Raw genomic sequence first — 16,864 nt, forward strand, 5'->3', positions numbered from 1 at the left:
TAATAGTGAAAGCCCACACGGCTTCCCATCACGGCACAGCCCTCTGTCACATGGCGCGCCGTTGATTTTCACTGTGGATAGAGTTGGGGGGGAGACGGGATAAAGGAGTCTGCAGGCAGAGGAGGATAACGCGATAGAAGGTTGCAGGATCTTATTTACCGAGTAGGTCTTCTTAACCACTTTTTTTAAAATTGATATCATCTTTGTGTCATTTTGTTGCGCCTTGGAGTCAAAACTCCGCCATATTCAGTCCACCACGCCCGGAGCGTCAGCTATCACAGTCGCCGTTACAGTCTGCTCAACTTATTGCACAAAGTTAATTTCCCCTTTTACTGGAGAGGAAGAAGGTAACAGCCTCGAGAACAGCTGCTTTACTTCCTTAAATTTGCTAAAGCTTCTGTTTCCAGCTCCGGGAGGGGGGAGGCGTAGTTGCTGGAGCTTGTAGTAAAGAGTTACCGTGGGCTTTAATCATTGTGTGTTGTGACTCGAGGATACACCGAGGAAGGGAAGGGGGGAGTGTTCGCTGTATGAACAAACAGTATGTATGTGTGTTTACCTTGGAAGGTGAAGTTGTAACCAGGAATGATTTTGAGCTCCGTGGGGGCATGCTGCCTCAGCCCGGAGGCCAAAGAGGCTCGGAGGATCAACGATGAGATTGAGAGGCAGCTCCGCCGGGACAAGAGGGAATCCCGACGGGAATATAAACTCCTTTTGCTGGGTAAGAGACGGATCAAACGGTCTCTGTGACACCTCTATCAGAGGTCAGAGGTGGAACAAGTTTTCAGGACTTCCACTTAAGAAGCTGCATCCCGAAAAACGTTAGGTGGCCTCCTCAAGAGGGTCTTTGCATCTCGTCTGTTATATCAAATTAATTATTAAATTTGATACATCAAATGTCTTAACGATTTAAGAAAAAAATCTTGCATAAATATAACAGCCTTATGTTGAATATTTGTATTTACGGTTTTGACATATGAGGCAGCAAGTGCAGCTCTTAAATTCATGCAGAAAGAAAGCTGTGTCACAGAAGACTACTTGAATAAATACAGCCTACTTAGCATCTGTCTGCTCTTTGAATCAGACCCCTCAAAACATAGATGTAAACATGATTCAGTGCACTTGAGTGTGTTATGATGCCTTTGTAGCTGAGAGGAAGCAGATTATAAACAGTGGAGTAAGAGGTGAATCCTGAATGTGGACATTAAAACCTGAAAAATATAATATATATATATATATATATATATATATATATATATATATATATATATATATATATATATATATATATATAATACATTGTAAACAGAAAAATCCCCAAAGTAAAATAAAAAACATGGAGGTGACGTGAATAATTCTATATACCACACAATTTACATGTTCAAAAGGGAGTAGGATGAAGTTTACATGCACGTCATTTACTACTGAACACTGTTCCTGTCATAGGGCGTGTGCATAGTTTGCTGTGTGAGGTGAGTTAAAGTGTAAAGACAATGCAAAATGCAGTTACAGTGCGGGCAACCATGCAAAACGTACTCACAGTGGGAGTTTTAACTACTTTTAGCTACTACTGTATCTCAAATGGGGGAAAAAAGGGATTAACTACACAGATTTGTAGGATTGAAATATTATGTGTACCAAATGAAGTGTATATACTTCATTTGTTGATAAGACATCAACATATGGCCTGACTGTAGTAGTTTAACATGGACCAAAGTCTATGTACATTAGTGGTTTGCGGTGACATTGATCAGTGGTTGCTGTATGCGTCTCATGAGACGTATTTTAAAAAAAGAACTGGTACTACAACAAAACTCATCACAGTTTAATCTTAAGGAGAGCAGCGAAAAAAGAGAAAACAGTTGACTGTTAACAGAGCCAACTGCCTCCAGTTCTTCAGAACTGCCCATCGACAGATCTGTGCAGTGTATCTGATAACAGCATTTTTCTTCTACACAACAGTAAGCAGTCCTCTGGTATACATTGCTGGTTCAGACAGGCATGACATGACACGAAGCTCAAATACTCACTCGTCAGCTTTTTTCCTTTTACGAAATAATATGCGACTAGCCTTGGGTCAACTAGTTTTGTAGCATTTTTGTGGTTAGCCACGAGCATGTTAGACTGTAGCTTCCTGACCCTAGTTTGCATTTATAATCTCTGCATGATTTGGAGACTTTATGAGGTATAAAGATGTGACAAATCTACATGTATTAGTAACATAATTGCTAACAGTTATACCTAGAAGTGTGATGAGTCCTCCCTCATCTATCTCACTTTAGTTGATGGTATACATTTTGTTTCAACTTCCTTTAGAATTGGCCCCATAAAATCCAGTATGGCATGGGCTCCACACACCGCTGTCATTTAATCTGTACAGAAAAGAAATATTAGTTGCAGTCCTCATCTGTATACTACAGGGCACCGGGTGCTTCATTAGTTCCTCCTTGCTCCTTTCTACTTTCAGAGCTGCTTTAATTCGTAGTGTCACAGATTCATTGAGGTGCTGGAAAAACGTAACATTTAACAGCAGAGATTTTGGTCCGTATTGACGTGTCAGCATCGCACAGCTGCTGAAGATTTGTTGGCTGCACGTCCTAAATGCAAATCCTCTGTTTCACCATATCCCAAAGGGCCATGCTGGATTGACATCTGGTGACTGTGACGCGTCATGTTCAGGAAACCAGAGCTTTGTGACACAGTGTTACTGTGCTGGAAGCAAGCATCATGAAAGGATGGACATGGTCAGCAACAATATGGCTTCATGTTGTGTCCATCAAATTCTGACCCTACCATCCGAATGTTGCGGCAAGAATTGAGACTCGTAAAGCTAGAAAACATTTTTCTGATTTTCTGTCTAATTTTGGTAAGTTCGTGGATGTGATATCCTCGGTTGCCGGTTCTTAGCTGACCGGAGCGGTTCTGGGTGTGGTCTTTGTAACAGCTCGAAGCAGTGTGGCCATTTTTCTCTGGCCTCTGACATCATCAATACCTTTTTTTTTCCAGAGGACTGCCGCAGACTGGATATTTTCTCTTGTTTGGGAAAATATCCTCTGTAAACCCTTGAGATGGCAGTGTGGGAAAATCCCAGCAGATCAACAGTTTCTCAAATACTTAGCCCATTTGTCACCAACAACCACGCTACATTCAAAGTCACTTCAATCACCCTTCTTCCCCAGTCGGCTGCTCAGTTTAAACTTCACCATTTTGTCTTGACTATGTTCTAAATGCTGTTCTTGCAACGTGATTGGCGGATCAGATGTTTGCATAAATAAGTAGTTGAACAGGTGTACTTAATAAGGTGCCACATTTAATTTGACTATTTGGCAAAGGATGTGTCATCAGTGATTAAGTTGAAGGTCTAAAGCAGTCAAGCATGGGTAGTCATGTTGAACGTGTCACCAGCCTTTTAGCTTCAGTAGACAGCACTCTGTATTTTAGCCCACGACCAGTTTCAGTCTGAGATTGGAACAGTGCACATCGCTTTAAGTACTCTCTAATAACATTTTAAAAGAAATACTGTTGCTTTCATTTGTGCACAGGGTTGTCTCACCGGTGTCATTTCTGCATTGTCAGCTACACGGGGAAATGCCGCAACTTCTAATAAATCTACCAGCCACCCATGAGATGACAAAACGTAACATTTGATGCAAGTTATGTCCAAGTTTACATAAGAGGACATCAGGATAATATATTATGATCATAACTACATTCGGGGCGACCGTGGTTCAGGGGGTTGGGAAGCTCATCTTGTAACCGGAAGGTTGCCGGGTCGATCCCCAGCTCTGTCTGTTCCTGGTCGTTGTGTCCTTGGGCAAGACACTTCACCTACCGCCTACTGGTGATGGCCAGAGGGGCCGAGTGGCGCGATATGGCAGCCTCGCTTCTGTCAGTCTGCACCAAGGGCAGCTGTGGCTACAACTGTAGCTTCCCTCCACCAGTGTGTGAATGAATAGTGGAATTGTAAAGTGCTTTGAGGGTCTCGAAAAGCGCTATATAAATGCAATCCATTGTTATTATTATTATTATTATTATTATTATTATTATTATTAAATAAATAAATGAAGCAATAAAATCAATCGCTCTGTATACCATCTGTTTAGTGATAACCTGACATAGTTTATTCCTCTGAGCTATAAAACCCCATCCAGTGTTGCTAAACAGGAGAGTCTGCATCCGTGCTGCTGGTGAGACCTCAGGCATAGTTGCTCCTTAAGCTAAATGCTAACATCAGCATGTTTTGATGCTCACAGCTATAAAGTTGGCAGTCCATTTGGTGATGTAATGATTATTATGCTGACTGCGTTAACATGCTAACATTTACTACCTTAAACTAAACTCAGAATACTGGGGAATGAACACCTGTTGTTAGGACCTTAAAGAAAACACTGAAAGTGTTGAAATTTTCATCTGGTATCAAAAAGTCAAGAGCTTATCAGTGTGACGCATAGTGATCCAAAAAGGAATTTCAATGTCAACAGACAGAAAGAGTGGGAGTTTTACAGTTAAAACTAGCTGATCGCTTACACACTGCACACTACACAGATATAGAATATGTGAACGTTTTACAGAAACAATATAATTGAAATGGATGGATGTGTCAACAGGGTCAGCAGGAAAACGTAAAACAAGTTCTGACGTACCTGTATTAGTTAAATATTTCTGTCATTATTTTTTTGCGACAGATGTTATTTTATATATATATATATATATATATATATGTGTGTGTGTGTGTGTGTGTGTGTGTGTGTGTGTGTGTGTGTGTGTGTGTGTTTTATAGCCTTAAATCAATCAAAAATTTATACCTTGTTATTTTTTATTAAGCCAAAGGTCAGTGCTTAAATTATAATTACAAGTGATGTACTCATTAATGACTGAATATTTTTTTAAATTATTTCCTTTCAGAGTTATTTTATTTTTGTGATTTCTAATTCGTTTTTTTATTTCAATTCATTTTGACTTTTTGTTTTTAATCCAGTTTAGTTTCACTTACTTTCTACTGTTTTAAACGGTTTAGTTTCAGTTTAGTTTTTGTTAGTTTCAGTGTCAGATTTAGGCTTTTTAATTATTATTGTATGGAAGGCATATGTCGGAGGCACGATTTAGGAAAATTTATACCGGTGTTACAATAAAAACACAGAATATTTTGAAAGCAGTTGACTCACAATCCTGTGGAGTCTCAATAAGCATGTCCATCAATGCCTCATCAGCCAAGCTGAAATAACACCTTTTTAACAAACTAACAGATACTATACTTTTTACAAAATCTTATTTTATATAGTTTACATTTTTGCACAAGTCTAGTTTTAATTTTCACTTTTTTTAGGTAACTAAAATGTTTTCTTCAAATCTGCTTTAGTTTTCAGTTTTAGTTAACTATAATCACCTTGATCCTATAATATACTGAAAAAATGAATTCTGTATAATGAATAGTTATAGTTGAGGCACTTTTAGTTTAGTTGGACTTTAATTAAAAGAATTTTCCTTATATATGTTTAAAGAAGTTTTTATTTAAGTAAATAATCTAGATGCTTCTTCTACCACTATAAAAAAACAAGTTCTCAGACTTTAAGTTTTTTCTACCTGCTGTTGTGGTAAATAACATAATTGTGTCTCTTTGTGCTTAAATTGTAAGAAATAAAAAAAGTAAAAGTAAAATTACAGGAAGGGCTCAGGTAGCTTATTGATCGTCCTGTAATTATAAAAAAAATCATTTTGTAAAAACAACCAAGACAAAACAAAACAAAACAAAACAAAACATGTCTGTAATAGGTTTTTTCTGTAATAAATATTTCATATATATATATTTTTAAAATCTGATTTTCCATGTGTTCTTATTGGATCAAGAATCACTTGAGGGGATGAAAATGACCTTTGGATTTACACAGTATCTGGATGTGATAAGGTATAGAGGGGAGGACAGGTGCATTGTATTGTTGGTATTTTGATGGGAATAAAGAATAAAACTCCATTTATGCCTCCTGTTGGATAGGAACTGGTGAAAGTGGCAAGAGCACGTTCATTAAACAAATGAGGATCATCCATGGCCGTGGATACTCTGATGAAGACAAGAGAGGCTTCAAACAGCTGGTGTACCAGAACATCTTCACAGCCATGCAGGCCATGATCCAGGCCATGAACGCACTGCAGATCCCCTACAAGTATGAGCACAACAAGGTAGGCCTGTGTCCTTTCTTCGCTGCTTTGCTCAGACAAATTGAGAAAGCGGTTTTTATCAGACACAGTCCCACAGAAGCATGCGGAAGGTTTACTGACAGAGCCTGCAGTGTGTATTACTGTGTATTTAGGGTGAAGCACTTCTGGTAATTTGCAACAGTGTTTAGTTTTGCAATCCTGCTGCCAGAGAGTTTTGTCTACTTACGGAGTGAGCTGTCGTTTTGAAGTATACAGAGTGTCACACTGCAAGCATGTAAAAACTGGTAGTCCTGAGCCAAAAACAAGTAAGAGATCAGGAATTCCCCATTATTCATACAGGAATCTGTTCCTGTCTTACAAACACCAGGGGCCCGTTCTTCGTACCTCGCTAAGTAAGTTAGCTGGATTTGATTGTTGACGATTTCGCGTGATCTTGGATCGTTCGGTTCTCCGAAGCTCATCCGGGACTTGCTGCCATAGCAACAGAGCCGTAACCGTAAACCTGCTCGGGAGCAGGTTTACTTTATGTAAACAGGATTAGATCGCGGCCACGCAGGTATGTCCGCTTCATTTATACGAAAGCAACAGCGATATTCCACCACTGTTTCACCATAAATAAATATTATCAATGTAACTAAAGTTAATGCAGTACTTGATCCATTTATTGATTTCACACAGATACATACAGGTCATTTCCTAAAAAAGGGAAATGTACTATTAATCATCTTATTACATGTATGTGATTATTACAGATGTAATTCATATTTTAGAGTAGTAATTGTAAATTACTTCGTGTAATCAAGATGAGAGACCACGGCTATAAAAGCGAAGGTGGATTTGGGAAGTCTGTCGCAGCCATGTCCTGTCCGTTTACGCGAGCCACCCATTGCGGAAGGTGCAAGATTGATAAGGAGAGTTTTCAGAATTCAGCATATATTGCGGGATAGACAGGATCCTTTAGCTCAGCGCGACAGTGTGCTCATAGAGAGATATCGATTTTCCCGTGAGGGTATTATTCACTTAACCAACTTGTTGACGAGGGGGTGCAGGACCACCACCTGTCTTTTGTTGCTCTGCCCTTTTCTTGGTTGCTGTTATAAACAAACAGATTATTTCAGGGTCTCTTTTCAAGAGACGAAAAGCAATATAAGTGATAAATATTACCATTCTGTAGAATATTCTTATATTTCACTTTTACTTGTTCCCATGTTCTAGTGGGTCCTGTTGTGGCTCTAATGTGTAAGGGGATATAATATAACATAATATAATATAATGTAATATAATATTGGATAATATAGTGTGATATAATAAATTTACCCTACAGCCTACTGGTGTTGGCCAGAGGGGCCGATGGCGCGATATGGCAGCCTGGCTTCTGTCAGTCTGCCCCAGGGCAGCTGTGGCTACAAGTGTAGCTTGCCTCCACCAGTGTGTGAATGTGAGAGTGACTGAATAGTGGCATTGTAAAGCACTTTGGGTGCCTTGAAAAGCGCTATATCAATCCACTCCATTATTATTGTTATTATTGAATTACTTACGAGTTTAATTTGTCAGCAACTTTCTGCCAGCCCTCTCTCCTTGCTTTTGCAGCCTTTGCAGTGTTCCCTTGCGTTCTGATTAAACTCTGAAACTCCTGAAATCCCTCACTCAAGAGTTCTTGCTCTGCTGCCGAAAAATACCGAGCGCACTCCTTCGACATTTTCGCCGACCAATCAGAGGGTTGCCGATCAATGTTTCCACTATCGATGCGTAGCCCCTTTTACGACACCCAGTGATCTCACATTACTTCATCCAGCTGTACTAATCGTCAACAGCAGGTGTGTTCGGGGAACCGGATTAGTGAGCTCACGGTTAGCGCGATGGTTTGGTCTTGGATGTGTCATTTGATCTTGGATGTAGTAAGCGACGTACGAAGAACGGGCCCCAGGTGCGTATTAATCACAAAAACGTGCTAGCTCACACACAGAGACTACATTAGGTAAAGCTCCAGGTTAGGATGCAATCCAGGAGAGCCTATGTCAGTGATCATCTGAGTCAGCATGTGAGTTATATTTTTTCTTTCCTGTAGTGTTGGTGGTGTTCTGTAAAAGCTCACAGGATGGCACTGTTTGTATGCAGTTGGTTTGCATAAATCAGCAGTGAAACACAGAGAGACCGTAGGTCAGTGAGGTCAAGACATCCGTCGCTGTGTCTGAAATAAGTGCGTTTATTCATCAAATCAACTACACTGTTCACAAACTATGCTGATCACAAAAAAGTGCATTAGACTCCTGTCTGGAAACCAAATTTATCGCTCATTATTGAATAAACTATTGACTGTCTGTTTGAATAATTTAGCGAGCGGTGATATCAGGCACTCAGTATATCAGTTCACTAAACCTCTTCCCTGAATGGTGAAATCGTAGCTTAGAATCTATAGTAATGCACAGAAGGCCCATCCAAAGATTTGAGTCCTCGTATAACCTCTCTGAAACAAAAAGAAAACAAAGCAAAAACAAAACCAAAAGAACAATTGAACGAGTTGGATTAAATTTATATGCTCACAAAAAAGCCTGCTGGGGTAACTAGCTTTTTGCTTGCTTTCACCAGAAGGAGAACATCTTAACTTAGTGAAGCTTGCTCCTACTGTTTGCTTCACTAAACACACAGGTTAGACTTTTATTCTGAAAGCATTTTCTCATATAAAGTCAAAAGTGATAGTTTTAGTTAACTTTTTATGTAAGAGGTTTACACAAAAAGTCACACCTCCTTGTGATTACTGTGGTCACTAGCACGGTGTAATGCTTGCTTGTGGCTGTTATGGATGACACTGACCTGTCTGCAAACACTTGCTAATTAAACACTGAACTGTAGCGAAACTTGAAAAAGTGAGACACAAACCACAAAGATGTTTTGCTGGCAACCAGTAAGGTGGACACAAGGCAGTTGCCAACCTCTCTCTAGACTCATGTGACTGCCTTAATGATACTTTCATAACTGCGGCTAGCTAGCTCTATACTGGAATATACTGTAAGAAGAATACTCAGTGGTATTTCTATGATTGTGTTTTTGAGTCTTAAATAAGAAATCTGCCTCTGAGTAGCTCTATAAAAAATGAAGTAGACACTGGAAGTGACGTGATTATTTGAGGCGCGGCACATAAAACAGTGGCAGCTGTTGAGTGATGGAGGCGAGTAAGTTACATTGTATTAGTGGTGTGGAATTAAAAGCTGGAACAATCTTTTAGTAAAATGCTAAGATTTTTTGATTTCTATTAGGTGGTCAGTGACTGCAGGGGGAAGAAAATGTAAAATAGAAAAAGAAAAACAGGACCATCAAAGAATGGGAGTATATTTTGAAGCAGGAGCATTTTAGTTAGCATGAAAAAACAAAAACAAAAAATCAAACAAAGTGGAAAATCCCTTCCAAAGACTTCTGCATTATGAAAAATATATGACTCAACAAACAGATATCTGTTCTTCAGTGTTACCTTCATTGGAGTGTTGCAGTGTAATCAGCCGGTTCGATTCATATATTTCATAACACTGGAATTTCATTAATGATGGGTTTTGATTCTCATGTTTACTATTGCTTCAGATTGCTGAACTGCTGCCCTTCTGTGCTTCCTGTTGAAAAAATCTGATATGGGGGCATGCAAATGCTTTAGCCTTCCCACGGCTAGTACTGCCTCTGCAAGCTGCTTTGCAACCCATATCTACCCCAGCTCCTTTCATGTTGTGTCTGATTTCTTCAGTGTCATTTCCGTTTTCACTGATGGCTGCCGTATAACATACTGGTACCGCTTCTCTCCCACAACAATGCCATGCAAACCAATGCACTAAATTCCTGCAGATGGGGTTAACACGCTTGACTGCTAGGTTGAGAATGACGATTTCTAAACAACAGCTGTTGATAACATACTCAAGAAAAACCACTACACAGATACCTTCAAATCAGATTTATTGTTTTATGTTTGGAAGCTCAGAGATTACTTATTGGTTTTTAAAGACCCCCTGTGACAGTAGTTTAAACAGGGCTTAATTTCATCATGTCTGCTGGAGACTATCAAAAAGTTCTCTTTTACAGTGGGGGAAATAAATATTTGATTGCCTGCTGAATTTGAAAGTTTGCTCACATCACCAGGCGTGTACACACCTCAGGGGGGAGTTTGGCCCGCTCCTCTTTGCCGAAACTCTCGAAATCCGTTAGGTTTCTTATTTTTATTCTTGGCTCTTTGATACTGCCCAAAGTGGTAAAATGGAGGGAACTGATTCTCTGGAAAGTTGCGCTTCATACACATAAGGAGTTCAAAAAGGACGATCCGTAGTTGATTGATTGACCGTACGTGGCACACAGCCATTCCTGCTGCGTTGTAGGGGATCAAATACTTATTTCACTCAATGACAAGAAAATCTACTTATAGCTTTTACGTAATGTGGTTTGGTTGATATTCTGCCTCTATTAAAATGAAATTATCATAAAAATATAAACTTTTCATTTCTTTGGAACAATTATTTCCCCCACTGTATCGAAATGATGTGCTTATATGTTGAACAGTTAGTTTCAGTAAATGATTGGTAGTATGAATCAGAATCTTAATTCCATCTTGTTTGGTATTTGTTATCTTGGTAAACCGGATGACATCACTCCTTCCTTCCAGCACTGGGACTGATTCGTCACCTATAATGCTGCGGTGACAGTTGCGCAAGAGATGCTTCCTATAAATAACACAATATTAAAGTAATTATTCTTTCTGAAGTTGTCGCTAATATTAATGTGTTATTGTGATGCTCAGGCCAACGCCACAACTGTCAATAAGGCTGATGTGGAAAAGGTGGTAACATTAACCAACCCATACATTGATGCCTTGAAGAGCTTGTGGAGCGACCCGGGAATTCAGGAATGTTACAATCGGAAGCGGGAATACCAGCTCTCAGACTCAGCCAAATAGTGAGTGTAAACAGAAGAATAACTCCTCACACACTGTCTAATAATTTCCTGTGTTTCATCTGCCAGCCGTCTTTTTAATGCACCAAGGACACAGAGGCTTAGTAGTTTTTCCATTTAAGGTTGTTAAAAAGAAACGCATTTAAATTCTAAATAATTCATTGCAGCTACATGGCTGAAACAGATGCAGCCATGACTTAAATAATTCAAAATAAATGTCTTCCTTCTCTCCCTCTCTGTTCTGCTTCTTCATCAGTCTTTCTGTCAGCAGCTTTCATTTTCATTTCTTAACACTGCATTATCCTCCCCCTGTGCTATTAGCTATCTGGATGACTTGGATCGAATCTCTGATACTGGGTATCTGCCAACTCAGCAAGATGTGCTGAGGGTGAGGGTGCCCACAACCGGTATCATAGAGTACCCTTTTGACCTGGAGGGTGTGGTGTTCAGGTGAGTGGTTTTTTTTTTCTTTCTTTTGTTGGTGTCTCCCACAAATACTATTAAAAATAATGCAACATTCCTTAAAAGCAGATAACATAATTCGAGGTATTACAGGGATCGATACATTTATATCTTATATATATAAAGATCCAGTAACCTGTTTTAAAATCTTCTACCCTTCTACCTCCCGAGTACAATGTCTATTGTGTGTATACATCATTATGGTGCATTCACTGCTAGCGAATGGCCATCCTGTTTTTTTTTCTTTTTACTTGTAACCTCTCTGGTAACCAGATACCTGCAAAAACAATGACATTGTCCCTGATGACACCTAGTGTTATCAGGTAACATAAGCACATAAGCAACTAGGGCTGTGCGATATGACCAAAATCTCATATCCCGATATAAGAATTCTATCTTCCCGATAACGATATAAATCACAAAAATTTAACATTTTCTGTAAATTCTGTGAATCTCGGGCAGCTCGTCTTGCGGGAAGTGTTTCCAGCTGCGCGTCATGTAGCTGGAGTCGAGTGTTTTAACCGATGCATGAAACGATACATTTTTAGACATAAGTTGTAAAGGCCGCCGTTTTCTTTGTGAGTATTTATTACACAGCGTGCTGCGGGGAAAAGCCTGTTCTAACGTTTGAGTCTAAGGTTTATTTTTTAGCACCTGATGGCTCTTTTTTAATTCTCATCCGTAAATAATCTGCTCTTTCACGTGATTCTGTTTATTTTGAAAAGTCTCAACAGGATCTTGAGCTTTATTGTGAAAGGTTTATGTGGAACATAAACAAGCGGACACGCGATGCTGTTACCGTCGTTGTTGCTAACCACAACGCATAAAAACAGGCGCTTGTCGTCGGTAGTGTGGTTATATTAAATATCAGAGAAAGAGAGAACTTTAAGAAATTAATATAGCCACTACAGTGACTATCAAAACGATGAAAAAATGTTGCCGTAAACAGTTTATTTTGCGAAACAAACGATAGCGTAAAATGAAACAATAGACGTTTTTATATCGTCATCCGATATATATCGTTATATCGAACAGCCCTATAAGCAACACTTTCACCTGTTCGCCCTTGGACTGCAGTTATCATTGCGTCCCTAAATATAATTTGTTCATCAAGTCTGCCATCCTGGGCGGCTATGTATAGCAAGAGCAGACAGATCACACAGAGCAGTTCTGCATGAAGAGTGTGTTAAATTGATTTCATAGTTATATAGCAAACAAAATGTTTGTTAATTAGAAAACTAAATATCATTTTAACGCTAAAAATAGTGACGTTTAACTGTGTCGATAATTAGTCAAACTTTGTGAGAAGGCCCGACCAACTTTAAAATGATCTCTCAAAGCCACCTACTGTGTGTTAGGTAACTGGACACTGAGATGTTAATTTTCAGGAAGCCCATTAAAATGTAACGCACATTAGAGTTCACATTAGAATTAGAAAGAAACATCCTGTTTGAACTGACCAATTTTAGACTATGTCGCTGTGACAGCTGGCCACTGATTATATTAGCTGCTGTTTGACTGGTTCCCCCAGTTTGACTGGTTTTACCTCTTTAATATAACAGTTCATGTACTTTACATTGCTGTCTCCGGTCCTGTTATCATTTTTAAGAAACATCATTTGTATCATTTATGTTACCTTAATATTTTTCACCGGTTTAAACCTGTGACTGTAGGATGGTGGATGTGGGTGGTCAGCGTTCAGAGAGGAGGAAATGGATCCACTGTTTTGAAAATGTCACTTCCATCATGTTCCTGGTGGCACTTAGTGAGTACGATCAGGTCCTCGCTGAGTCTTCCAATGAGGTAAAAATCAGACTTAAAAATACTAATCTAATATATATATACATATATATATATATATATATATATATATATATATATATATATATATATATATATACATGTTTCTTACATGGGAAAAGACAGTAGCTTGCTTTGGGATAAAAAAAACACCCAACTCACTGGATAGGACACAAAGGGACTTTGTTTCCTTTGTTTAAGGCCAAACCTGTTAGGTGGAAATGATGACCTAGATTTCTGCAGAGTCCAGCTCCTCTCTCTCTCTCTCTTTGTCTCTCTGTTTCTCTCTCTCTCACTTTCTGGCCACATTGATTAACCTCATCTCAGCCCTCCTTTGTGGCAGTGCTCATAGTTCAACTGCAGGGGGAGCTCTAAAGTCACTTTAGCCCAACAAAGGGCACCTTTTAGTGAGGCCTGTTCACTTGATGAGATTACAGCCAATTGAATTTGCTCACACAGGCAATCACTGGTGAAGTACTGCTGTTCTTCAGCAGGGATTCACGTCTGTTGTGTTTGCTCCCTTTCATTCTTTATTTATTTATATGTTTGTTTTTTTTCACAGAACCGAATGGAAGAAAGCATGGCCTTGTTCAAGACAATCATAAGCTACAAGTGGTTCGAAGAATCCTCGATCATCTTGTTCCTCAACAAGATAGATTTACTCGAGGAAAAAATCATGTATTCACATTTGGTTGACTACTTCCCTGAGTACGACGGTAAGGGGAACTAGCGCACTCGCTGCAAAGAACATTTGAATAGAACATGATAATATGAGCATCTTGGTCCATTCGTTTTTGCTGATTCACTGTGTCAAATAACAAAGTCTTTCTCTTACAATCACCAACAACACACTCACTCCTTTTTACAGTTCGCTGGCATTAACTACTAAATGCTACTGGTTATACCAGACCAAACACGAGTGTACCAGTTTGTTTTCCGCTGATAAAAATGATATGCTTTGCCTGTGAATTCAGATTTCTATTTCTTCATGGAAATGCATGAATCTAACTTACAATTTTTCACTTTTACACAACTACTAAAATATTCCTGTGCTGTTTTCTTCTTCTAGGTCCTCCACAGGACGTCGACGCGGGAAAAGCATTCATATTAGACATGTTTGTCAGTCTTAACCCAGATGAGAAAAAAATCATCTACTCCCATTTCACGTGCGCCACAGACACAGACAACGTCCGGTTTGTCTTCTGCGTGGTGAAGGACCACATCTTGCAGGGCCACCTGGATGCCTACAACTTGGTCTAAAAGTGTGGCGGTCTTGTTCTTCTTCTTTTTGCTGTAACTCAATCGGCTTTGTACACCTGGCAGCCGGGAGAGCTCCTCTGTGGTTCTGTTTGCTTCACGCTGCTGTTGAACTCTTAAATCCAAAAACAGGAAACGGAGAAGTAACGCGGCTTGTCGTCAAATGGCTCCACTACTTATGTATTTGAAATTTTCTAGTTACACTCTTTAAAGTGGATGTCTTCAGCTATTATGAAGTGTGACGCTGAAAGCGTTGCCTTAGCGAGGAGCCTATTATAGTAAACACTGAATTTTATGGAGTGCTTTGTGTAGCAGTGTAAAATATTTCAGTGTCCTCAAGAGCCTCAGAGGACTTGTAATGTACTGAGTCTCTGCTTCAGGAAATCTGTGGAAGTGAATGCAGACTAACTGCAATGCAGCACCTCACATCACTAATCCAAGTTTGTCATGGTTTGTTTTTCAAGCTAAAAAGTGTTCGAAGCATCTGAATGCTTAGGTTGTGTCTTGACTTAAAGGGAACTAGTCGTAATCAACACTAATGACACACTGACCTTATTTACCACTGTTACTTGCACATTGTATATTTTGTAGCGGTGGTTGTGTCGTACTTGCTCCAGTTTTCAAATTTCAATTCACTCGATGCGCCTCACGTTTGTACGGTGTCCCAGAGAGGTCAAACGCTGCAACTTCAGAACTGCGCTGCGACTTAAAAACACCAACAAACCGAAAATTTCTCCAAATGCACACAAAACACATTGGAAATGAAAAAACAAAGCAAAACACAGAAGCCGAATAAAACACAGTCGAAGTTAAATCAGAGCAACAAAACAGGTGTTTTTGGGGGAGGCGTTTATTCGAAGGACCGGCTGCGAAACATTGTAGGCTTAAAAGGAGCACACGACTCATCCACGTTGTGAGGGAGAAAAACATGCAGTGTTTTCATATGATTCATGTAATACTGCAGATAGATGTTTGCTATTAGCCATTTAGCACTAGATTGTTGCCACTTCAGGTGTTTGGTGACATACCTCACCAATAACACTTTTGGGTTTTGTGTGTTTTTCTACTACTGTTGTGTTTTATTCAAGTTCTGTTGTCCTTTGTGTGCTTTTTCAACATTTTTCTATTTGCTGGTATTTCTTTAGTTTGCAGTTCCTTTGACCTCTCAGGGCCACCGTACATTGTCTGCATTGACCCTTTTAAGCCACTTTTTTTGAGCACGGCATACTTTTTGTTTTTTGTTTTCTAATTCTAAACATTTCAAAGTGATATTCACATTTATTTCTTGTGTCAGTTGTACGCTTGAATAGCACGTTTCTTCAGTTCAAAGACTGTTTGATTGGATTTTTAAGTATATTTCTTGCTTTGCTCAAAAGGCTTTACAACTTCCCCTTTTATTTATCTAAAGGCATAGTGTACATATTTCATGGTTGGGTAATCTCCCACTGTGGTTATTTTTCTGTCTTTTTACTCACATCACGGTCAGTGTTGAAACTGCTAAAGGGAGAACTTTTAAATGTTAAATCATCTCTGACGCTTTAGAGATGGTCTATTCGCAGGCATAAAGAAAAAGCTCATGAGAGTGTATCCGTAGCACTATTGTTCACAGAACCCTCTTCACAGGCTAATGTGTACCATTTTATTTATTGGTATATTTCACTATGACTGTAATATGTGAATGCAGTCTTTTTAAATGCGATTGGATAAATAAACAATCTGTTCATTTTAGGTTTTCAGTCTTTGTCTGTGTTTGCAAATCAGCTCCGGCACACTGATGGTTTGCCATTCAAGTGTTTGTCTTCTTGGCTGCTTGAAGAGCTCATCTGGAGCAGTCTAAGTCCTAAAATCCTCCTCTGTGATACATCCATCTGGCTGGAGCCTACAGCATTAGGTCCATATTTTTAGTCTTGTATGCAGGGATATAGAGTGTGGCAAAGAACCAATATTTTTGGAGGACACTCAAAGTAATGTGGCAGTTGTATGTGACACAAGGATAGATTAAAAGTGAGGTGGCTGCTGGGCACCAAATCCTTAGTGGTCTGTTCTACATGCAGTCAATTCAACCCCACATCGAACATGAATTAAAAACCGTTATCCTACATTTCACCTAAAACATCATCAAGTCAAAATAATGAGCCCAAGGACTGTAGCTAAGGAAAGATTTGAAAGATTTCCCAGTAAAAATCTCCACATTTAAAAATGCGAATGATTCACAGCTGATTTCCACTAATTTTACTTTTTTGTTTACCTGTTTTAACATTAATAA

General features: G+C 39.2%; 1 protein-coding gene across 3 annotated transcripts; it reads left to right on the forward strand.

The window, feature by feature from the left end:
* The first annotated feature begins 22 nt into the window (after positions 1-22).
* LOC101473803 (guanine nucleotide-binding protein G(q) subunit alpha) lies at positions 23-16,326 on the forward strand. Of its 3 annotated transcripts, none has more exons than XM_014413524.3 (8): positions 23-162; positions 565-718; positions 5,990-6,174; positions 10,928-11,082; positions 11,401-11,529; positions 13,215-13,344; positions 13,904-14,057; positions 14,411-16,326. In XM_014413524.3, exons 2-8 carry the CDS (start codon positions 583-585, stop codon positions 14,599-14,601), a joined length of 1,080 nt encoding a protein of 359 aa, XP_014269010.1. In that variant the 5' UTR covers positions 23-162; positions 565-582; the 3' UTR covers positions 14,602-16,326. The 3 variants fall into 3 exon arrangements, with proteins under 3 accessions (XP_014269010.1, XP_076742740.1, XP_014269011.1); XM_076886625.1 differs by lacking the exon at positions 23-162 and adding an exon at positions 173-347; XM_014413525.3 differs by lacking the exon at positions 23-162 and having other exon boundaries at positions 386-718.
* Positions 16,327-16,864: the final 538 nt, after the last annotated feature.

The sequence above is a fragment of the Maylandia zebra genome, linkage group LG7 (genome assembly GCF_041146795.1).
Source record: "Maylandia zebra isolate NMK-2024a linkage group LG7, Mzebra_GT3a, whole genome shotgun sequence".
Lineage (NCBI taxonomy): Eukaryota > Metazoa > Chordata > Actinopteri > Cichliformes > Cichlidae > Maylandia > Maylandia zebra.